The sequence below is a fragment of the Bicyclus anynana genome, chromosome 14 (genome assembly GCF_947172395.1).
Source record: "Bicyclus anynana chromosome 14, ilBicAnyn1.1, whole genome shotgun sequence".
Lineage (NCBI taxonomy): Eukaryota > Metazoa > Arthropoda > Insecta > Lepidoptera > Nymphalidae > Bicyclus > Bicyclus anynana.
This window is the reverse complement of record NC_069096.1, coordinates 1,713,150-1,738,954: the sequence shown is the minus strand read 5'-3', so window position 1 is coordinate 1,738,954 and position 25,805 is coordinate 1,713,150. Positions and strand designations below refer to the sequence as shown.

The 25,805-nt window shown below is 37.4% G+C and overlaps 1 protein-coding gene across 4 annotated transcripts; it reads right to left on the bottom strand.

The window, feature by feature from the left end:
• Nucleotides 1–448: 448 nt before the first annotated feature.
• Nucleotides 449–25,189, bottom strand: LOC112057895 (valine--tRNA ligase). 4 transcript variants are annotated; one of them, XM_024098493.2, is made up of 19 exons: nt 24,888–25,189; nt 23,467–23,634; nt 22,730–22,863; nt 21,867–22,025; nt 21,171–21,432; nt 19,988–20,118; nt 17,386–17,483; nt 16,737–16,861; nt 16,119–16,264; nt 13,332–13,524; nt 10,664–10,753; nt 8,888–9,076; nt 7,995–8,101; nt 7,160–7,387; nt 5,884–6,025; nt 4,476–4,646; nt 3,707–3,901; nt 2,673–2,951; nt 449–2,043 (listed from the first exon to the last, which is right to left on the bottom strand). In XM_024098493.2, exons 1-19 carry the CDS (start codon nt 25,050–25,052, stop codon nt 1,828–1,830), a joined length of 3,198 nt encoding a protein of 1,065 aa, XP_023954261.2. In that variant the 5' UTR covers nt 25,053–25,189; the 3' UTR covers nt 449–1,827. The 4 variants fall into 4 exon arrangements, with proteins under 4 accessions (XP_023954261.2, XP_023954262.2, XP_023954264.2 ...); XM_024098494.2 differs by having other exon boundaries at nt 8,888–9,073; XM_024098496.2 differs by lacking the exon at nt 10,664–10,753 and having other exon boundaries at nt 8,888–9,073.
• Nucleotides 25,190–25,805: the final 616 nt, after the last annotated feature.

The following is a 25,805-nucleotide window of genomic DNA, read 5'->3' as shown; positions in this document are numbered from 1 at the left end:
ACAACGTGTAATTTTAACACAATGAAACATCGATTCATCGATAGATGCATTTAGTATGAACCATGTAACCAGTAGAATGTATATGAACCGTACCGAATCGTAAATCTATGATATGAACTATGAATGAACACGTTTGATCATGAATCATGTGGTTAAGATCACGAATCATGAACATGTATTTTCAAAAGATGTAACCTCTAGCGAAGCAGGTCCTATAAAAGGTAATTGGTCTGAGATACTATCCTCCAATCTCCTTATTTCAAATGGTTGCCAAGTTTTGTTTTGATTTTTTCCAACATACTGTTACATAGATTTAAGAGTAGGTACAGAGCTTTGACTACAGAGATTATCTAAACATAGTAGCTTCCCCATAGATACCTACACAACAAATGCAAAATTATTTCTTTTGGAAATGAGGCCTCATAGGTTCTTAGAAAGAAAACACATGTTGAAGCACAAAACTGAAATATTTATTGTTTACAAAGGCAAATAAATAGGAAGGTAACATTTCTATTAAAATAAAAGATCAGAGTAATAAATTAATATTAATCGAAAGATTATTAAAGAAAATCAAAGTTCACTTTCGGCAAGTTGTTCAGTAAGAGCAAGACAGTTTATTCAAATAAAAAACTATTACGCATGGTTCAACCCATTGACCTGTCGGATTTCAGAACGTCCCTATAACCACGCAGCTATTGGTACTTTGAAATTAAAATACTGGATTCTGATCTTAGTGCATAACAATTGTGGGTATTTAAGAATAACTGAAATCTGTATGTATAGTCTTCACAATACTTTACAAGTCTTTACAATTTCTGAATAGTCATTTTGCAGAAGTTTATTATGAACAATGAATAATCGATTTATTTTGCTTCTCCGCATTTCTCCGCGAAAAATCGACGGGCAAAGCAGAAAAAAAATCTCAAAATGGAGCTTTCTCAGGAGATATTGTCTACACAATATGAAATTGTATTGTAATAAATTTAGTCTGTATTTTGATACTTTCGCGAAAATAGCAAAATAAAACAATAATCAACTTATCAAATCTCAATCATTACTTTGTATCAGTCAAAAGGACAACAGTTTTTACAATGTATTTTATTACATTCCATTCGAATGTGAGTATTTTAAAATAAATATTCAAAGATATTTGCAACATTTCACTTAACAACAAGGTATAAAATTGTACACATTTCGCTAACAAGTCACACGTCAAAAATTTAAATCGCTAGATATGCATAAAGGCTAATCATAGAATTTTTGCTATCCTAACGCCTTTCTAAAGGCTGTCAAAGAATCGGGGTATGGTTCTGGCCTTCCGCCATCTGGTCTTCGTGCATACAAAAATGTACTGCTTAGTGCCTACCTTAAGGACGCATTATAATCATCGATCTCCCATTAAAAAGTGGATGCACAATTTGCGACCAAAAAACGTCCCCACTCAATGAGTGCCAAACACAACTTCTTGACACTCAATTCAAGTAGTCACATTTGCAAATTCAACCTTAAAATCAATACTTAAGGTCGAATTTGCTCTGAATTTGGGATTTTATTGAATATTGGACTATATTTAAAGGTATAATTTTCTTTACCAAATTTTCTATACCAAATTTTCCACATGATTGTGCGTCCTTTTATTATAAGATGATGGTCAATGATTATAAATTGTATTTTTTCGCCTACCCTAATCAAGAACTTTATACACACCACTGTGAGACTCCGACCTCACCTAAGAGTGCCATTTTGGACTGCGCAGGGAAGACTCAGTTCCATAGGCTGTCTATAATGCCACCATGCCATATCTGCGTTTAAAATCTTAGCAAATCATCACATAAGCTTCAATGTTTCTACAGCGGCTTGCAACCGCTCCATCTCTCCTTGGGATTGTGTAAGTTTCTCCGAGTTCAGTTTTTGCACCTCGAGCGGCACCTTGGTGGTGTAGTCGTCAGCTGATATCGCTTGTTGTAACTTGCTTATCGTTTGACTCAGCGACTCTTTCTTCTTCTCCAGTTTCGTTATCTCCTTTTGCGGATCTATCAGTCCCTGTAAACCAAAATGTATGAATATCATGTAATTACTTTTGTTCGCTTAATATGTGTCAACAACATATATCTACGGCATGCTTAGGATGTTTTGGACGTTTGTAGAAAGAGAATCGACGTACCACATGGCTAAAGCTCCAGTAGCGGTGAAATTGTAAATGCTCTGTTTTCGTTGCGATGGAGCAAGCTCATCTTAACACTACAGGCAACGTATTGTAAACATTTCCATTTGCTAAAGTACACTTTTAAATCAATAAAATAAAGTTTTACAGCCCACAGGACCAGACTTAAGCTCTATAACCCGATCTTGGGTTGAATTATTGTTGTACCACCACCTAGGCTAGTCTTTACGGCTAATTTGAGGTAAAAGGTATTTTTACGGAGCTCTTTAACCGAAGAACACGATTACAACTATGAAACATCGATTTTATAGGGGCAGTTTTTATAATCGCATTAGATCGTTGACAGAATTTGACAGAAAAGTAACATCTTGTGAGGCAGGTCCTTGTCTAATTAGTCCGAGAACATTAGATTAATATTCTCTTCTCTCCTGTAATGGATGAAACCTGGTCCTGTATGAGGCCGCTCAAAGAGGCTTAGTGATATATTTTCAAAGAAAGTGAAACAAACCTTCAACACTAAATGCACTTCAATCTTATCAGACACAGTCAGTATGGAACATCCGGTCGGTGGCTGGTCATCGCTCAGTTCACTGTTGGCCAGGGACTGCAGACTGGCGAACAGTTCCCTGACCTCGGCCTGGTCTCCGCTGGTCACCAGATGGGCGCTGGTCTTCTGCTTGTTGGTCAGGTTGTACTCGGAGCGCGTGGAACGTATGAGGTGCACTATCTTGAGGGCAGTCTCCACATTGGCTTCTAACTCTTCTGAACGCCACGGTGTATCTGACTCCTGTATAAAACAAGTAATATATATATATATTTTTATTCTTTACAAGTAAGGCCTTGACTACAATCTCACCTGATGGTAAGTGATGATGCAATCTAAGATGGAAGCGGGCTAACTTGTTAGGAGGAGGATAAAAATCCACACTTCTTTCGGTTTCTATACGGCATCATACCAGAACGGGCCTAGGGTGGTCCTGGGATGGGCCTACATATCACTGAACAGAGTCGACACTCAATATAAAAATTTCGTTAGCAATATTTGCAGACCTCTGAAACGGCTAGACTTATTTATAATTTATTTATTTATTTATTATTTATTATTTCTTTGTATCTATAGTAGGTATCAGAAATGGTCTTAATATATTTTTCAAAATGTTTATTACTTAAAGGTTTTTCTTTATTATAAGTTGTAATTGTTATTATTTGATATTTTAAATGATATTTTGTGTAAAATTATTCGTATTTCGGCGTCAATCAATCAATCAATCAATTTATTTCGCCAGAATATGGTACATTTACATAGGTCTTATATTATATTTTAACACATATCCTGCCATAGTTGGCGTGCAAAAGTTAACAGATCTTACAAATTAATTTACAAATTACAAATTTACAAATAATAAAAATAAAACAAAGTTCGAATCAATCCATCGTAGAATTTCAAATTGGTAGCCCAGTATCCTAGGGTGGGCACTGGACTATTCTAGGGTGGGCCCGGCTCACCTGGCCCACCCGCTATATACGCCAGTGGCAACTCACAGTGGGATAGTCGGCGACACAGATGGACGGACAGCTGGCGTCCTGTCGCGGGAGCCGCTGGTACAACTCCTCGGTGATGAACGGCATGAAGGGGCTGAGCAACTTGAGCCCGTACTCCAGCGTGGTGTACAGGGTGCGCCGCGCGCCCAGCTTCTGCTCCTCCGAACCCTGGCCGAACACTGGCTTGAGGTATTCCTGCGAACATTAAACATGATGTTTTTAAATCGCTTTACAAATACACTCCATATGACTGCAAACATTCATTCATTCATATTTATCAACCCATATTCGGCTCACTGCTGAGCTCGAGTCTCCTCTCAGAGTGAGAGGGGTTGGGCCAATAGTCCACCACGCTGGCCCAATGCGGATTGGCAGACTTCACACACGCAGATAATTAAGAAAATTCTCTGGTATGCTGGTTTCCTCACGATGTTTTTCCTTCACCGTTGGAGGCGTGATATTTAATTTCTTAAAATGCACACAACAGAAAAGTTGGAGGTGCATGCCCCGGACCGGATTCGAAGACATACCCTCCGGAATCGGAGGTCATATCCACAGGGCTAACACGGCTCGACTCACTGCAAACACCAAGCCTCAATCCACGTCTAACGATAGAACTACTTAAACTTAGACGTAACTTTAAACAGTAACGGAACTAATGACTTGGGATTTTTTCAAAACTAATTAATTCAGTTTCAAATAATTAGATGGTGTATCTACTATTTACGTTTTATGCATCAATTACGAGACACCCTGTATATTGACTCACCAAATAGACATCGCAAAGGTCGTACAGCCACAGGTTGTAGCAGTGAGTGGTGGCGGCGGGGAACTCGTAGCTCCTGAAGCCTTGGTTGACTCGCTGCACCGCCAGCGCCAGCCGCGACAGCATCCAGCGGTCCATCGAGGACAAGCCCTGAGGCAGCGCAGGCTCGTGGACCTGTAGATTATAAAGTGAATTTGTTAATTTTTTTTTATTCTTTACAAGCCCTTGCAATCTCACCTGATGGTAAGTGACGATGCAGTCTAAGATGGAAAAAGGCTAACTTGTTAGGAGGAGGATGAAAATCCGCACCCCTTTCAGTTTCTACACCATATCGTACCGGAACGATAAATTGCTCGGCGGTACGTCTTTATCATTAGGGTGGTAACTAGCCACGGCATAGCCTCCCACCAGCCAGAACTGGTCCAATTAAGAAAACCTCAATCGGCCCAACCGGGGATCGAACCCAGGACCTCCGTCTTGTAAATCCACCTTGTATATAGCTGGGGTTCTGTGTACAAATACGAACACGGTCTTGTATGTAGCTGTGATTCTGTGTACGAATACAAACAAGATCTTGTATGTGGCTGGAGTTCTGTGTATAAATACAACAAGATATTGTATATAGCTGGAGTTCTGTGTACAAACAAGATATTGTATATAGCTAGAGTTTTTTGTACAAACACAAACAAGATCTTGTATATATCTGGGGTTTTGTATACAAATACAAACAAGATCTTGTTTATAGCTGGAGTTCTTCGTACAAATACAAACAAGATCTTGTATATAGCTGAGGTTCTGTGTATAAATACAAACACGGCTCTGTGTATAGCTGGGGTTCTGTGTACAAATAGATACACGGCCTTGTATATATCTGGGGTTTTGTATACAAATACAAACAAGATCTTGTTTATAGCTGGAGTTCTTCGTACAAATACAAACAAGATCTTGTTTATAGCTGGAGTTCTTCGTACAAATACAAACAAGATCTTGTATATAGCTGAGGTTCTGTGTATAAATACAAACACGGCTCTGTGTATAGCTGGGGTTCTGTGTACAAATAGATACACGGCCTTGTATATAGCTGGGGTACTGTATACAAATACAAACACGGTCTTGTATGTAGCTGGGGTTCTGTGTACAAATACAAAAAATATCTTTGTGTAGCTAGTTATATCATCCTCCGCATTGGATAATGCAATCTCTTTTATAAGTTAGATAGTTGGTGTAATGTCACCATGCAAGTATTCATGAGGATAATATAAGTTCGTCTCGAATCGAAAACTTGTGTTTTAATTTTAAGTTACAGAAATATTGTCAAACAACTCTCAAAACCAAAAAGTAGCTGGGGTTCTGTGTACAATTACAAACAATACCTTGTAGCTGGGGTTCTGTGTACAAATACAAACAATACCTCGTAGCTGGTGTCGGGCGGGAAGTACATGAGCGCGAACTTGGCGGCGTTCCACAGCTTGTTGCAGAAGAAGCGGTAGCCCTGCACGCGCTGGATGTCGAGGTTCAGGTCGCGGCCCTGCGTCATCGCGCACAGGGCAAATCTGGGGACACACACAAACAACATTTTTTCATCATCTTAGATGAGTATTTCTGGACATATAGTGCGACACAAAATAGTAGAAATTAAATAAGGGCACTTTAGTCACTTATTGACTTTCATAGGCTATTATTTTAGGCATATTATTTCTCTTCAATATAATGTATTTATTAGATATTTTGATATGTATTTTATTCATTATTGTAGGTATTTGTGTAATATTGTTTATGTATTAGGATGTAATTTATTTGTATGTATGTGTATTACTAATACTATGGTTATTTTTGTTTTGCGCCACCTGCTGATGTCCTTAAGTTTTCCTAAACTGAAGGTTGCCTGGAAGAAATCGCTACTTAGCGATAATGCCGCCTTTTGTATGCTGATCTCTTCCTAATTTGTTTTTATTTCACTTGTATTTGTCTTTGTGGTGTGCAAATAAAGTATATCTATCTATCTTTCTACAGGCTAAACCTGTGTTCTGTCATCCACTTAATATTATGTTCATATTTTAAATATCTGTTGAAAACAATTGTATTAAAAATCTGTTGAAAACAATATTATTATTTAATATAAATAAAATAATATATTATGTTTGAAAAAACTTACTATCTAGCCCCAAAGCATCATGCGTTATGGGTGCTTAGATAGCAGATTTCATAATTTACATTTAAATAAATTCAAGTCAATATCATCTAAATAAATTATATGTATTGTAATTCTGGTCTGGTAATTATTCGAATTTCCACTATGATTTTAATAATTTTATGAAACTATCAATAATGATTGGTTGCTCTATAATCTCTTGATCTTTGTCTTCGTCAGATCTTTGTGATACAGTAAATGTGGTGTTGCCACAGCGAGTTTTTTAGTGGCATTTTTAGTAACTTAGACTCTTATATATTGCAGTATCAGTCGTCACCTAGATATTCATCACACTTTTGAGACAGCACAAATCGACCAACTGCGACCGAACGCTTAATCGCTCGGCGGTAGTCTTTGTCGGTAGGGTGGTAACTAGCCACGGCCGAAGCCTCTCACCAGTCAGAACCCAGGACCTCCGTTTTGTAAATCTACCGCGCGTACCACTGCGCCACTGAGGCCGTCAAAAGCTTACGTAAAGCTTAAAGCTTAAGCTTACCTCAAAGCATCAGTACCACATTCAGGTATGCCATTAGGGTAGTCCTGCTTCTGACCCTGTTTGGCCTTCTCGATCTCGCGCGGGTCCAGGTTCGAGTCCGCCAGCTGCGCGTGCAGCTGCTCCAAGCTGACCCCTCGCACCACGTCGACGGGGTCTATGACGTTGCCCAGGGACTTGGACATTTTCCGCCCGTGAGCGTCTCGGACCATGGGGTGGAGGTACACTTCTCTGTAAACGAAGATGTTTTATTATGTACCAAAAATACACAACTCCTGTGATAATTAATTAACCTTTCAGAAAAAACTTCACTATACATTGTTTTTAAGTACTTATAGTGTTTATTATTTAAAATAGAAAATAAATCTAATTTTGTATTTGTTTCACTCGCTGCCACGCGCCGCCCGGAACTTGTTTCATTTCTTACTCGTCTGAACCATTAGGCATTGGATTGACGATTAACGGACTTCTGCATATTAACGGAAGTTAACGTGTCCGTTAACATTTTTTAAAAGTTAACTTAAAGGTTAATCTGTTAATCAAAATGTTTATTTCGTTAATTAACTATATTTTAATAAACTTTAGTTTTAAGTTTTCGATTATTATTACCACCATTAGATTAAATTAAATTATGACATAATTTTGGCCTTTCAAAAGTGCTAGTAAACTAAGCCTAATTAAAATAAATGAATTTTGACTTTGACTTTAAACGTAAAAAACTCACTATATCCATGTGACATATTATGTCAAAACAGTAGTAAAAATGAAACAGAAGTATATCAAAAGAGTTGATTGTCACTAAATTTGCATCTGTCATATAGTTAAAAAAATTACTAACTTGAAAGGCAACTTGCCGAGCAGCCGTTGTCCAAAGAACACCATTCTGGCCACCCAGAAGAAGAGGATGTCGTGGCCGGTCTCGAGCAGAGTTCCGGGATAAAACGCCTGAAAATATATTGCATATAAGTTTAAAATAGAGAGATAAGTATATCACGAGAGCCATGATATGTGGATGTGACCTCTGCCCCTGTTTCCCGAAGGTATGGGTTCGAATCCGGTCCGGGCATGCATCTCCAACGTTTCATTTTAAGAAATTAAATATCAAATGTCTCAAAGGGTGAAGGAAAAACATCGTGAGGAAACCTGCATACCAGCCAGCGTGGTGGACTAACCCCTCTCATTCAGAGGAGACTCGAGCTCAGCAGTGAGCCGAATATGGGTTGGTAACGAACGATGGGAATGATATTTGCTATCGACATGTCAAAAAGTCAAGTCAAAATTCATTTATTTCAATTAGGCTTAGTTTACAAGCACTTTTGAAAGGTCAATATTATGTCATAATTTAATGTAATTTAATAATAATAGTCAAAAACTTAAAACTAAAGTTACGAGGGTTCCAAACGCGCCTTGGTCCGAGAAGAGCCCACAACAAATTCAGCCAAGGGTTTTTTTTTGTTTACCACCATTTTACAAACTCATTTAAAACTAAGCACACAGTCGTATATTACAGTTTAACGCTAAGCTTTTTTATCATTAATATAATCATTAACACCATAATAAACCTTTCCCAAAAGCTTGCGTTTAATAACGCGATCAAGTTGTCGACCGGATCTGTCATTCGCATACATTTTTTTAGTTTTCGAAGCGTTAGCGTTTGTAGAAAGAGAGAACCTTCGTGCCACATGGCTACCGACCCTGAAGCGTTGTTAAATATTCAAAACCTCTCAATACCTGCAAGTCCTCGGTGTTGTCCGGCCATCCGAAGATAGAGAAGGGAAACAGTCCAGAGGAGAACCACGTGTCCAGCACGTCTTCATCTCTCGCCAGTTTGATGTCTCCCGCAGGTACTCCGAACTTGGCGGCGGCTTTCGATAGCGCCTCCTCTTCGCTGTGAGCGGATACCCATTGTTCTTCTTTCTGCTAAAGTAACGTACCGCCAAGCGATTAGCGTTCCGGTACGATGTCGTGTAGAAATCGAAAAGGGTGTGGATTTTTATAACAAGTTAGCCCGCTTCCATCTTAGATTGCATCATCACTTACCAACAGGTGAGATTGTAGTCATGGGCTTACATGTAAAATATAAAAAAAGCCTTTTTCGCACTTGTCTTGTATGTCTGTAACGCGCGGCTATTTGTCGACCAATAGCGGCGGGACAAATGACACTCGTAGTTTCGATTTTCATTGTTGTATCTATAAATCTTGGATTTTCATTATCATCTTTACCATGTTTTTAGTTGGATTTTTTAAACAAAAAAAATTTTTTTTTTCCTTCTGATACAGGACTTAGAACAAGGTCCCAGCCCAATCAGTTATGTAAACTTGGTAAAACAATAAATTTTCATTTCAACTCTATCTAGTAGATGGAGCTGGCCTGAAATGGACTATAACAAATTAGCTTTAACATTACTAGTTAGTAGTATTATGATGTGAAATGATTGGACTCAATTTCGATTATGAGCGTACATATCAGGTTTCCACAAAATATCATTTATTATTTATATTTAAATCATGTAATTTTAATAATGAACATTTATTCTGTCTGTCTGCTGGCCTATTCACTATTTTGGTCTTTACTATCAACCTTTAAAAAATAAATATCAAATCTATTGACAAAATGTCATTTACGTACTGTGTGATATCCACACGTAAGTACCGGATAACATTTTTACATAGAATTTCAATTTCGTATATGCCAACTAGCATATGTCAAAGATAGTGAATAAACCTGCTAAATTGTCTGAAAAAAATGTTATAATGAAATATGCGGGTTAACCTAATACGACATATAACTAAACCTCATCTTTTTTAGAATTTGTTAAAAACAGAACAATGGAATACATAAAAATGGAGAATGCAATAAAAAATTGACACATGATAGTGGGAAACGAAACACAAAGTGCAATAAAAATGGGGAATGAAACACAATGCAATAAAAATAGACACAAAAATGGGGAATGCAATACGATGCAATAAAAATAAACAGAAAAATGAGGAATGTAATACAATGCAATAAAAATAGTCAGAAAAATGGGGAATGAAACACAATGTAATAAAGATAGACACAAGAATGGGAATGAAACACAATGCAATAAAAATAGACGCAAAAATGGGGAATGAAACACAATGTTATAAAGATAGACACTAAAATGGGGAGTGTAATACAATGCAATAAAAATAGACACAAAAATGGGGAATGAAACAATGCAATAAAGATAGACACAAAAATGGGGAATGCAATAAAAATAGATGTAAAAATGGGGAATGCAACACAATGCAATTAAAAAGACACAAAAATGAGGAATGAAACACAATGCAATAAAGATAGACACAAAAATGGGGAATGCAATAAAAATAGACACAAAAATGGGGAATGTAACAAAAATAGATGTAAAAATGACGAATGCAACACAATGCAACAAAAAAAAATGGACAAATGGACAAATGGACAAATGAGGAATGCAACACAATGGGAGAGCATGCAGAGACAAGGTCGCGAGGCACACGTACTGCGGGTGGGGGCGCGCGCATGCGCCGCACGTCCTTCTTGCGGCCGGAGCGCGTGCGGCGCCGGCGCGGCTTGATCACCTGGCGGGGCTCCTTGCGGCGTGAAAATACCACATCTGGCGTTAAAGACAAGCTGGATAGGTACCCTATACGTTTACTCATTTATATTAGCGTACCCCTATACTATATTATCTTTACTAATATTATAAAGTGGAAGAGTTTGTTTGTTTGTTTGATTGATTGAACGCGCTAATCTCAGGAACTATTGGTCCAATTTGAAAAATTCTTACAGTGTTAGATAGCTCATTATTCCTACGGGAACGCGGTTGAATGCGCGATGTCAGCTAGTTTTATATAAAATAATATAATCTTTATCAATATTACAAATGCGAAAGTAATTCTGTCTGTCTGTTACTTTTTCATGGCTAAACGGCTGAACCGATCAAGTTGAATTTTGGTGTGATGGTAAATGGGACCTTGGAGCAAAACATAGAGTACTTTTGACCCTAAAATAAAAATAGAAGAGGGTGGAATTGGGGTTCAAAGTTTGTATGGAAAGTCTTTAATTTTTTAAGTTACAGTATTAAAAATTTGTTCATCAATCATCAATAAAAATTAATACAAAATATAATGTGATTTAAGAATTTTTAAAATTGAGCCCCTAAAGTGGTGAAATAGTAAAGTTTACATTGATTTCTACGCGCACAAAGACGCGCGCGCTATTATAAAATAAAAGACAATGACATAACTCAACGGGTCGTGAAGCTAAAGTGACAATGGGCAGGCCACATAGTTCTAAGAGCCGATGGACGTTGCCGATGCGATGGGTACGAGCCGATGGGTCCCAAGGTGCTGGAATTGCGACACCGCAAAAAAAGCACAGTGTTGGTCGACCCACCAATAGATGCACCGAGGAAATCAAGCAGGTTGCAGGAGGCCTACGTCCAGCAATGGACGTCCATCGGCTGATAAAGATGATTATGATGATGAACATATAATAATACGTACATATATAACATTAGAGTCTTTCACATCAAATACATTACAAAAGCACAATGTGTGAAAATGACAGGTATGACAACAGAGGAGAGCAAGAGAGACGCGAGTCAATGAATACTTAATTGCCTATCAATACAATAGCAGGAGCGGATATTTATTAATCCTTATCGTAATAAGTACAATACACAAGTCACAAGTATTATAATTGTGAACTTAATTGCCCCTAACATAATTTGATTTTAATGAATATCAAAATTTTATTGTCTGTTTTAAAATAATTACGAAACAAAATAATAATTAAATAGGTACCACGCGCGCATTTACTATGGTAGTGCACTGGACGGCATCCGGTAGCGTGGTACCATGCCGTGCGACTCAATCACCTAAACGAAGTCGCAGGTGTCGGATAGTACGTCATATATAGTGTAAACTCTATATAACAACACTAAAGGGATTGTACATTTTATGGCGTCATAGAGTTGTCGTTTAATGGAAAGATGAAAAATGTACGAGTAAAACTTTTTTGTCAATACAAAGTCATTTTCTTTTACTAACTATGTTTACAGTTTGAAAGTTTGTGAGCAAATAAGAACATGATAACGTATTAAGTCCATGACTTCTACTTATAAGTCATGGTCAACAACAGTCTACACGTGCAATCCCAATTTGTAAACAAAAGAACGAATTTCTTAGATAGTTTTTTTGCATGATGTCCACAATCGAGTGTATTACGGGCTAGGATAGTAAAGCAACAACAGAACGGTTCACAACTGCGCGTTTTGCAATAAAATATGCTTAAGTTACTTTTAAGTTGCCAAAATTAATTGTTGTCGTTATTGAGAGTGGATGTAATGCTATAGAGTGTATCATTGTAATGAAGGCTAGCTAGACAAATCAAAACCACGTGATGCAGACGCTTTAGCGAGTTTGTCGTTAAATCAAGTGATGTCACATGAAGTTTACACAATATGTGTCGGGCTTCGACCATTAATAACGGGATCTACCTCGCTAACCGTTACCCCTCTGGCAAAGATCAAAAATGATCCAACACCTTTATAAAAACTGTTGCTATATAATCGATGTTTCATTGTAGTAATCGTTTTCGTCGTGTAAAGAGCTCCTTAAAAATGCCACTTTGTGTAGTTGAATGGCATAAAAAACGGCCAAAAACTTGTAGTTTAGTAGAATATGGAGTAACGTTTCATTTGTAAGTATTTCTACCTTAATTTTATCAAATTTGTTATAAAAGAAAGTAGATTCTTTTGACGGAACAGCAAAAAATCGATCAAGTAATCGAATATTCTATGTATATATTCTGTGGATAGTCTAAGCGATGTTTTGTTATTCTGTGTAAAAATTACACGTGTGTGTATTGCGAGTAAAATTTATAGTGATGTGTAGTGTATGGACACAGAATATATTTAATGGTGTTAAATATTTTCAATGTGTGAGTTTACCTTGTCCCCTTCAAAAAACGACAGATTTTTTTGTTAGTGAATTTTCGTGCGAACCACGTCCAGTTATTAATGGTCTAAGATGTAATGCTATATAGAGTGTATCATTGTATGGAAGGCTAGCTAGACAAATCAAAACCACGTGATGCAGACGCTTTAGCCAGTATGTCGTTAAATCAAGTGATGTTACATGAAGTTATACAGTGTGGGTACCTTACCTCGGCAGCGGGCAGCGTGACGCGGTAGGCGGGTATGCGGTGGCCCCACCAGAGCTGGCGCGAGATGCACCAGTCCCGGATGCCCTCCATCCAGTGGTACCAGATCTTCTCATGCATGTCTGGGATGATCTTCAGCTCGCCGCTCTTGACCGCTTTGATCGCCTCAGCAGCCATCGTGTCGCAGCGGATGTACCTTCATTGTCAAAATAACTAAACAATTAAAGTTTTATACCATAAAACAGATGGGTTAAGGTAGTTTTTAATACGGATATTAGGCAATTAAAAACGACCTTCACCCATCTGTTTAATGGATAAAATGTGTTTTATATCAAATTTAGTATGTTAAAAATATATTAGTAATAGGTTGCCTCAAAAAGTCTTGGCCAAACTATCATTAATGAAAGTTAACAATGTTTAATAATTGGTTTGTCCCGGATATTTTTAGGAAAAGTACTCCCAATATACGACGACGACGACGACGACGACGATAAAGACGATGACTATGACTATGGATGACGATGACTATAACGCTGAAGATGACGATGACTATGATATGGATGACGATGACTATGACTATAACGCTGAAGATGACGATGACTATGACTATGGATGACGATGATTATGACTATAACGCTGAAGATGACGATGACTATGACTATGGATGATGATGACCATAACTATAACGCTGAAGATGACGATGACTATGACTATGGATGACGATGATTAAGAAATAGAGAATTCCACAGTTTTCCTGGGAGTGACCTTGGATTCTAAACTTCAGTGGGGTGCTCATATAGAAAAACTGTCAGGTAAACTCAGCTCAGCTGCTTTTGCAGTGGGAAAAATAAGACAGTTTACTGATGTTGATACAGCTAGACTTGTTTATTTTGCGTACTTTCACAGCGTAATGTCTTACGGTATTTTGTTGTGGGGCAAGGCTGCTGATATACATTCTATATTTGTACTTCAAAAAAGAGCAATTCGAGCAATATATCAACTAAAATCACGCGAGTCCCTTCGTCAAAAGTTTAAAGAAATAGGCATTTTAACAGTAGCCTGTCAGTATATATATAACAGTATAGTTTATGTGAGACAAAATATTAATTTGTACAAACGAAAAGGAGATGTAAACCCACGTCTTACTAGACACGGGCATAAGTTAGTTATTTCTGCATATCGTCTCCAAAGAGTTAAAAAATCTTTTGTGGGTTTGGGTGTACTCTTCTATAACAAGATCCCCAAGACTGTGATGGACTTGCCAATGCACAACTTTAAGCAATGTGTTAAAAAACATTTACTTAGTCGAGGTTACTACACTATTGATGAGTTCCTTAACGACAAAGGTGCTTGGAGGCCGTTGGATCAGCTTCCACCTTCACACAGGAAATAAAACTATAAGAAATTGTAATTTAATTGTTATCAAATGTAAATTGTAATACTGTATGACTTTTTTAAAAAGAGCAACTGTTGAGTTTCTTGCCGGTATCTTCTCAGCAGAACCTGCCTTCCGAACCGGTGGTAGAATCTTTACAAATAGTCAACTGACGTGTCAAAAGTGCTTGTAAACTGAGCCTACTTGAAATAAATGAATTTTGAATTTGAATTTTGAATTTTGAATTTTATGACTATAACGCTGAAGATGACGATGACTATGACTATGGATGACGATGATTATGACTATAACGCTGAAGATGACGATGACTATGACTATGGATGATGATGACCATAACTATAACGCTGAAGATGACGATGACTAAGACTATGGATGACGATGATTATGACTATAACGCTGAAGATGACGATGACTATGACTATGGATGACGATGATTATGACTATAACGCTGAAGATGACGATGACTATGACTATGGATGATGATGACCATAACTATAACGCTGAAGATGACGATGACTATGACTATGGATGACGATGACTATAACGCCGAAGATGACGATGACTAAGACTATGGATGACGATGATTATGACTATAACGCTGAAGATGACGATGACTATGACTATGGATGACGATGATTATGACTATAACGCTGAAGATGACGATGACTATGACTATGGATGATGATGACCATAACTATAACGCTGAAGATGACGATGACTATGACTATGGATGACGATGACTATAACGCCGAAGATGACGATGACTAAGACTATGGATGACGATGATTATGACTATAACGCTGAAGATGACGATGACTATGACTATGGATGACGATGATTATGACTATAACGCTGAAGATGACGATGACTATGACTATGGATGATGATGACCATAACTATAACGCTGAAGATGACGATGACTATGACTATGGATGACGATGACTATAACGCCGAAGATGACGATGACTAAGACTATGGATGACGATGATTATGACTATAACGCTGAAGATGACGATGACTATGACTATGGATGACGATGACTATAACGCCGAAGATGACGATGACTAAGACTATGGATGACGATGATTATGACTATAACGCTGAAGATGACGATGACTATGACTATGGATGACGATGATTATGACTATAACGCTGAAGATGACGATGACTATGACTATGGATGATGATGACCATAACTATAACGCTGAAGATGACGATGACTATGACTATGGATGACGATGACTATAACGCCGAAGATGACGATGACTAAGACTATGGATGACGATGATTATGACTATAACGCTGAAGATAACGATGACTATGACTATGACGATGACGATGACGATGATGATGACTATGACTGTGACGATGATGATGACGAAAGGTACACTCACCACTGCGGCTTAAGCATCGGTTCCACGACGTCCTTGGAGCGGCTGCAGAGCGGCACGACCATCGCGTGGTCTTTGGTCTCTTTGTACAACTTAGCGAGCTCCAGTGTCTTGATGATCTCGCGTCGCACGTCGAAGCGTTTCTTGCCCTGGAATCCATATTATAAATGCGAAAGTGAGGTTTATGTTGCTTAGTTTGTTACTCATTCACGCTTAAACCAATTAACCGGTTTTAAAGAATTTTTGTTAATTTTTTTATTATCATTCTTTACAAGTTAGCCCTTGACTATAATCTCACCCGGTAAGTGGTGATGCAGTCTAAGATGGAAGCGGGCTAACTTGTTAAGAGAAGGATGAAAATCCACACCTCTTTCAGTTTCTACACGACATAGTACCGGAACGCTAATTCACTTGGAGGTGCGTCTTTGCCGGAAGGGTAGCAACTAGCCACAGCCGAAGACCTGTTAAGAAAACCCTAATCGTTCCAGCTGAGGATCTCCATCTTGTAAAATCCACGGCGCATACCACTACGCCACGGAGGCTGTCAAAATCATGAGCGAGTAATGTTTTATTCCAATGGATAAAAGTTTTTTTTTTTAAATATTCTATTATGAAACTTACAGCAAATGGGCCACAGTTGTCCAACATTCTGCCTTCGTCGTCGAAAATGGTGATGAACGGCAAGTTGTGGCGCTTGCCTATCTCGTAGTCGTTGGGGTCGTGGGCCGGGGTTATCTTCACCACACCTACAAATTTCAAATTCAAAAAATTCAAATTCAAATTCAAAATTCATTTATTTCAAGTAGGCTCAGTTTACAAGCACTTTTGACACGTCAGTTGACTATTTGTAAAAAATTTTAAAATTCAACCCCTGAAGGGCTAAACAGGGTTGAAGTTTGTGAAAAAATAATAATCAGTCATTTATCAAGATATATTTGTAAAATTGGTCTTCATACGCTTTGTCTAACATTAAAAAGGAAGTAAGTTCTTAAGGGTTAAAAAGGGTTGAATTTTTTTATAAAAGTCCGTCATTACTCAAATTTTGCTCACGGTAATAGATTACATTGACTATCGATATAATGTGAAATTCAATAGGAATAAAAAGTTCAACCCAGGTTTAAAGAGGTTGGAATTTTTCTGAAATTAAAAATCTAACATTTTCAAGTCATATGTGTGAAAAATGGTCCACAAACGGTAGGTTTAACATGAAAAAAGAATGTTTTTATTCAAAAAATAAAATTCAATATTAAAATTATATCATTCCTTTTACCTGTTCCAAAATTCATGTCAACATAATCATCAGCTATTATGGGCAGCTTTCTCTTTAATATTGGATGTACAAGATTCTTCCCAATGAGATGCTTATATCTGAAATTAATCAAAAATATCAAAATCCCGATTCTGAAAGGAGAATCGTGCTCAACAGTGAGCCGGATATGGGTTGCTTATTATGATGAATGATGATGAATAAGTGATTTGTTTTTCTATTTCCCCTTCAAATCAATGTTATTAAAACTTTTACCAACATATAAACACTTTATTGAAGTAAATATTTCGAAGTTTGGCAATTTAAAAAATACAATTTTTTTATAAAGTCTGGGTGACGTTATCGCAGAGTTCTGGCGGAATTTTAGCAAAATACTACAATTGATTATTATTTATAGGCTGTTTAACATTCTTGTTGCTATACTTAAACATTATTGAACAACAGGCAAGGTATACGAAATTATGATAAAACAGTTGCCTGTAGTCATGTATTTGTACAGTTCTGACTTCTACTTCTGGTTCTAGCTTATGAGTCCAACAATGTAACGTATGATTATGATTATGAACTCAGAACTGTGAGTGCACTAGCGTTGAGTAGGACATACAAGAGGCAGGACATTTGTCCCGTACATGACGTCACAATGTAAGAGCGGCTCAACATTTAAAAATGTACTACTTCACATTTTCTGTCGCGGTAGTTGCTTTACCCGTACGCGAGAGAAAGCGAGACACTAGTACAAAAGTCGAATGGGACGTCATTCTGTGGTCCTGTCATATAATTTTGTACTATATCCCTTAACGCGACGGAAATAGTATACGATGCGTTTAGAAATATTATTTTTTGAATTTGGATTTATTCAATTGACATTTTATAAAAATAAAAATTACTTAACAATTTAAAAACTGAAATATAATAACCAAGGTGAATCGATCTATTTTATATAGGTTAAAAATAAGTTTGGCATTTAATATCAGTATGTAAGACAAACTATTACTAACATAGAATACTTGTACCGAATCGTAAATCTATGATTACTAAGCTATATTATTGTACTAGTACAAACATGACATTTGTACACGTTGCTTCAAACAAAGTTCAAATATGACATTTGTATTCGTTACTTCAAAATTCAAATGTAGTGCCAAGCTTCAGTACGCCTCGCCTCATTTGAAGTGGGACATTGTACTGCCTCGGTACAAAAAAGAGGCAACACTTACAAACTCTTTTTCAAGTCATGTCCTACCCAACACTAGAGTGCACAGTGTGAAATCAGAGATTCAGTATCACATTCATAATAATTTCTTAGACCATAAACATCTTTAACAGAAGTATGATCTTCAAAAAAGTCCAAATTTCATCAAAATCCGTTCAATCTCGTAAGCAGTGTACGAATGTATTTACGGTATCAGAAGTAGAAAAACGTTAGCGCGACACAACTGGCGTGTGGCGCCATCCATCGGCGTTAGTGGGAAACATGTTTCAATCAACTTGTAGCGGGCCACATAAGCCTTCTGACCAACCCATAGGTCTTAAAGCATCAACCCCAAACGGGGTTGGAAAACTTAAAAGGGGGAGGAATCTTACCTGGGCCCGACCTCACTTCGGAGGAGATAACCCTATGTTAATAAGCCCTATGACTTAACACGTTCGCTGCGGCCTGATTTTTCTGTACTTTCCTCTGTTGCGGTACGAGGTTTTTTGACCTCGTACTAAAACTTGGTAGTGCGGTACGAGGTCTATCGGCCCCGTAACTCTGGAAGCAGCTAGACGTACGAGGTCAATCGACCCCGTACCGCAGCGAACGTGTTAATAACCCACAGACCAACTCATTAACCTTGACGTATGTCATACACAGGGGCGTAGTTACCGTCGTATCAGCCGTATCACCCATAAAAAAACCGTTTTTTTTTTCGGAGTTATGCGTGCTCCCAAAAGTTGTAAATCCTACATAGATTAAAACACTGTCATATTTATTTTATACAACCATTTTTGTAAAATTGTCTTTGGTAAAGAAGTCTACCTTTCATTTGTGCTACCAACTACAAGTACACTAACAAAGCCATACTCAATAATCATTGTTTACTAACAAACAAATTAATTATAAATGAAGGTAGAAAACACATGTCATTTCATAACTCATTTATTTTAAATTATGGATTTTTTTTTATAAAATGTTATTCAAAACTTTAATTGATTGTTCTGAGCTTATTAATCTAAATTATTAATATAAGAACAATCTATACTAATATTATAAAGCTGAAGAGTTTGTTTGTTTGTTTGATTGAACGCGCTAATCTCAGGAACTACTGGTCTGATTTAAAAAATTCTTTCAGTGTTAGATAGCCCATTTATCAAGGAAGGCTTTAGACTATATATTATCCCCATATTCCTACGGGAACGGGAACCACGCGGGTGCAACCGCGCGGCGTCAGCTGGTTAATTATAATTATTATTAGTTGTAAAATGACTAGCGATCTACACCCACATTTTTAATATGTTTAGAAAAAATAGTAGATTTTCATCCTTCTACTAACAAATTAGTCCGCTTCCATCTTAGATTGCATCATCACTTACCATCAGGTGACACTAGTAGGCAGGCAATTACCTGGTGTCGTTGGGATGCACGGCGACTGCCACGTCTCCTAGCATGGTCTCCACTCTAGTGGTGGCCACCACTATTTCCTCGTCCGAGTCCTCCGCTCTGTACGCAAAATGCACCAGCACACCGAACTCTACCTGCAAATTAGTTCGTAAATATAATATACAGAGTGCTCGGATATATTTCCCATAACTCTAGAGTTGTATTCATTAAGTAAAGCAATAAATATACGATAGGAGCAGGCGTTACTTTGCGGAAGTTCATCATATTTTATTAAATATTTGTTTATTTTTTGGACATCATTAACAATGTTTAAAATTACCAAACACTTTTATTAAGAAGTTTTTGAATAAACACGTAATATTTTCTGGGTCCGTAGGACCCGGTAGGGAGTGTTTGTGTTGCAATTTGAAGCGCGGGTCCCTAAGTGTTAAGGAAATTTAATTAAAAATGTCTAAGGAATCATCATTATCATCATTATCAATCCATATTCGGCTCACTGCTGAGCTCGTGTCTCCTCTCAGAATGAGAGGGATTAGGCCAATAGTCCACCACGTTGGCCCAATGTATATTGGCAGACTTCACATACGTAGAGAATTGAGTAAATTCTCTGGTAAGTATGCAGGTTTCCTCACGGTGTTTTTATCTTCACCGTTTGAGACACGTAATATAACCTGTGCCTTCGATTCGGAGGGCGTAGGTTCGAATCCGGTCCGGGGCATGCACCTCTAACTTTTCAGTTATGTACATTTTAAGTAATTAAATATCACATGTCTAATACTACTAAAACCAAAGATTTTATAATAGACATATGTCACTAGAATCTAAATGAGTGGCTTTAACTTACTTTGCTGTCATCGGTATAGCCAGCATGGTCTGTCCCGGTAGATCCACCTTGTCCACCTCAATGTCGGATACGGCACTCTTGAGAGTACATGACCAGTTGTCGCCTCGTTGACCACTTGACACATGGACGGATCCATCGAGAATTGAACGTGAGACCAGTCTAACGACGACCCCAGTAAGCGTAGTTGTTCATTGATTTAAAAAGAAGCATATAACCAGCCTTTTAGCTTAATAGCTTTTAGCTTATCACACTGTATATATCTTTTCAATCCTTGATGTGACTTACCTTGAAGCTAATGATCTAATTGAGCGACGATTAACTTCGGTGAGTGGAACAACTTACTTTGCTGTCATATCCCGGTATAGACAGCATGGTCCGCCCGGGCAGATCCACCTTGTCCACCTCAATGTCGGATATGGCACTCTTGAGAGTACATGACCAGTTGACGAGTCGGTTGGCGCGGTAGATGTCGCCCGCGTCGTGCAGCCGTATAAACGCCTCGTTGACCGCTCGACACATGGACGGATCCATCGTGAAGCGGACGCGAGACCAGTCGAATGACGAGCCAAGTGAGCGTAGTTGTTCATAAATCCTGTCACCTTTTCTGAAAAAATTCAATTATACTATTTTAGCTTAATTTGCAAAATTTCGGCCTCAGATACGCGACACCCAACACGTTACTTTTCTGTCAAAGTATATGATCAATGATCTAATGCAAATATAAAAAATTGTCTCTATAGAATCGATGTTTCATAGTTGTAATCATGTTCGTTGGTTAGAGCTCCCTAAAAATATTTCCCTTATATCCCTTTTTGAATGGTATAAACAGTCAACAACTTCTAGTTTAGTATAAGATAGATATACTCGTTTAAGATATACTCGTTTCAAAAAATAACAGACAATTTTGTTCATGAATTTGGCCTAGCTCTTGGCCATGTATTTTAGGGTCTTATTATTTCTGTAACAGTAACAGCACTATTTTAAGTGCACTTAGTATACTATTTATAGAATATCAAGTAGAATAAAAAGTGTTCTCACTCATTTTTCCAATCCCACACACGTTTGATGAACTCCTCTCTCCCCAGTTGGTGGCGCGTCTTCTGCTCCTCCCTCCACAGCTTCTTCTCCACCACCACCTGAGTGGCAATGCCAGCGTGGTCACAGCCCGGGTTCCACAGTGTGGTGCGACCATTCATCCTGAAATATGTACACTCAAATCTAAATTAAAACTAAAGAGGAAGATGTAATTTTCTTTATTATTCTTTACAAGTTAGCCACTACAATCTCACCTGATGGTAAGTGATGATGCAATCTAAGATGGAAGCGGGCTAGCTTGTTAGGAGTAGGATGAAAATCCACACTCCTTTCGGTTTATACAGGATATCGTACCAGAACAGTAAATCGCTTACGTTTTTGCCGGTAGGGTGCTAATTAGCCACCAGGTCTTTCAAATAGGTTGGACTGATTTTATTTTGCTGTTTTTTTTATTTTTAAAATACTAGCGGACGCCCGCGACTTCGTTCTTTTTACAAATCTTCCGGGAACCATGGATTTTTCTGGGATGAAGAGAAGCCTGTGTTAATCCAGGGTATTATCTATCTTCATTTTAAATTTCAGCATATTGGTTAAGTAGTTGCAGTGTTAATGAGTAACAAACATCCAAACAAACATCCATATTTTCACATTCATAATGTAAGTAGGAATTAAGATTACTTGGCATCTGCAATTAGCCTAAGTCTAAGTAGATGAGTATGAGTTGTGTGAGTTTAAAACATTAAAATACCCTCAAGTGTAAGATTACGGCAGTTTCTGATAGGAGAGCCATTGCTCTACTAACTCTCCAGCTTTTAGGTGCTCAACTCGCAATTAACAATAAAAGTGAACAAGTGACATTAACATACCTATGCCACCTGGTGATAGCATCTTCTACAGCATTCGTAAGTGCATGTCCGAGATGTAAAGACCCAGTTACATTGGGGGGAGGGATCACCATCACAAAACTTCCCTTTGGATTAGGTTCCAATACAGACTTTCTCTGAAATTGCATAAATTGTATGATAAAATTTTCCCTGTACAGTTGTGTTGTTCGTAGTTATCGTTGTTATCAACCCATATTTGGCTCACTGCTGAGCTTGAGTCTCCTCTCAGCATGAGAGGGGTTAGGTCAATAGTCCACCACACTGGCCCAATGGTAATTGGCAGACTACACACACGCAGAGAATTCAGAAAATTCTCTGGTATGCAGGTTTCCTCAGGATGTTTTGCTTCACTTTGTGATATAAAGCTTGTCTAACTAAATTAAACTGAACATTCTTTGAAATTTGTATACTGCAAAAAGTGTTCTGCAGTATAGGATCAAATTAAATAGAATAGATTTCTTGTATATTAAAGTAAATCTCTTAATTTTCAGGAGAATCATTTAATTAAATTCTCCTGAAAAATTTTTGCCATTACATAATGGAATTAGGTTATAATTTATTAATTCACCCCCAAAAATATGGGAATTTCAAATAATATGTTTAGACCAAAAATATACTTTTCATATAAAAAAAAAAACATTTAAACTTTCCTCCTGAACAGTAGTTCGATGAGAAGTATATTTTGAAATAAATATTTGTATTATAGTATCAAAACTTACTCCATACTCAGGTTTGAAGAAACCCTGTTTCTCCCACCAAGAGTACCACGCAGCCTCTACATACAGTGGGCTGTATGCATCGGGCATAGAATCAGATATATCCTTCTTATCCCCCACTGCAGTGTTAGCTGTGTACACAGCACATTCCTTGGTCTCTTTTACTTTTTTCTGAAAAATATTATACAAATTTTGTTTATCATCTGTTTCAAGTTATTTTAAGAAGCTTGCCAGCCAAAATGCATGGTTTTATAAAAATAGTGAAGGATAATTTAGATAAGTGTAATAGTAATTAGCCCTAAGATAATATTATATTATGTAAAGTTATATTATGTTATAGTTATATTATGTCTCAGGTCTTTAGAAGAAAATAAAAAAATTTAAAAAAACTGTCTGAAGTATTTCTTTATTCCCCCAAAATATTAATTTTACAACACATGTTCCTTGAACATTTTTAATTAATTTTTGGTAAAGAGTAGAATCCCAGAGTTATGGGAAATACTTCCGAGCACCCTGTATGAGAGCCCACAGTAAATTTGTTAGAGAGGGCTCTAGAAAAATCATCACATATTTGTCTTCAAATATTTGATTATTTTTAAGCTCACAGCCTCAAGGGCTGAGCTCCTTTGAAGAGTATGAAAGCCCAGATAGTTAGGTAGACCCCATGTACTCAAAAAATTGAGTACTAAAAAGGTTGTCAAGGGACTTGAAGAGAACCATTTGAGTCACTTTGTCTTAACAATTGCTATAAATGTGATGGTGTCTGTGATGGCAAATCATCATCATCATTATCAACCCATTTCTGGCTCACGAGTATCCTTTCAGAATGAGAGGGTTTAGGCCAAATAGTTCACCACACTGGCCCAATGTGGGTTAGCAAACTTCACACACGCAGGGAATTAAGAAAATTCTCAGGTGTGCAGGTTTTCTCACTATGTTTTTTCTTCGCTGTTTGAGACATGTGATATTTACTTTCAAATGCACATAACTGAAGCGATTCAGACCTATACTCTCAGATATTGGAGGCAGAGGTTATTCCACTGGGCTCTCCAGCGACTCTTAAATGGCACGGTGGTAAATACTCAACCTTAGATACCAAATCAACAGATAAATATTGAAGCAAAAATTTTAACATCAGAAACAAAACTAGGAATATAAGTCAAAAGATAACTGAAAACTATGGTTATTTTCTACATATTAACCAATATAAATTATAAAATAACCTTGAACTATACAAAAAAAAAAAACACACACCAAATACCCGCGGAACTGATGCAATGTTTAAAACAATACACGTACACCTTTCACTGTCGCGTTGTACATACATGAAGAATCAAAATAAATCTAGTTAGAAATAGCTCCTTAACATATATACTTGTAAGTCTGAAAAATTACAATGATATTTTAAAATGAATTATTTTTACCTCAGGCTTATCTTTTTGAACAGCTGGTGCGGTGCTCTTTTTATCCAACTTTGCCTTTAATTTCTCCAACTTGGCAGCCTTTTTTGCCTCTTTCTCCAGTTGCTTTGCGGTCTTTTCCTGCGGCTGGTCTTCTGTTGGACCAATTTGGGGTTCGCTGTCTGTCATGTTTATTGGAAATCACGTATTCTACAATATCCGCAAGAAAAACACGTCATTTACACTTTATAACCATGAACCATGCTGCATAAAATCAGACACAATCAATTTCAAAGTTTCAAAGAAAAGAGCGACACGACAACGACAGACAGTCGAGGTTGACAATGACATGACAAGTGAAATGTCAGTCAAAGTCTATACATTTGACATTGCGGACGACAGTTGACAATTGACATTTTAGTAGACTGTAGGCTAAAAATATTATAAATTGACATTTACTTTAATATTGATAGACGAAAATCCAAACTTTAGTGCAACTAAGAATAGTAGGAAGTATTTTTGTTCGTAGTTTTCTACATATAAATCACAAACGGCTAAAAAGATAATATAAATGTTGGACTATCTTTAAAAATCTTAGACTAAGATCTCATTCGTATGAAATAAATGGTAAAAACAAAACTACCAAAATAATTATTAGTCTATGATTCTATTTACGAGTTTTGGCGCGCATGATTACAGACGCCGGTTTTGACGTCACGCTTGGCGATTTTGTCTCTTGCCTGCCAAGTAACATTGCCAAACTGTTGGTAATACCTCAAATAACGGGGAATTTAAACTCGATTTTGGACCATTCCCCAATAGTGGGGACTGGTTCTTTCGTAGGCATTTTTCATTGTCAGCAAGTAAACACAACACAAAGCACGACGTATACTTTGCACGACACTTAATAATTACTAGTGGCTCAAAACAAATACAAGACAA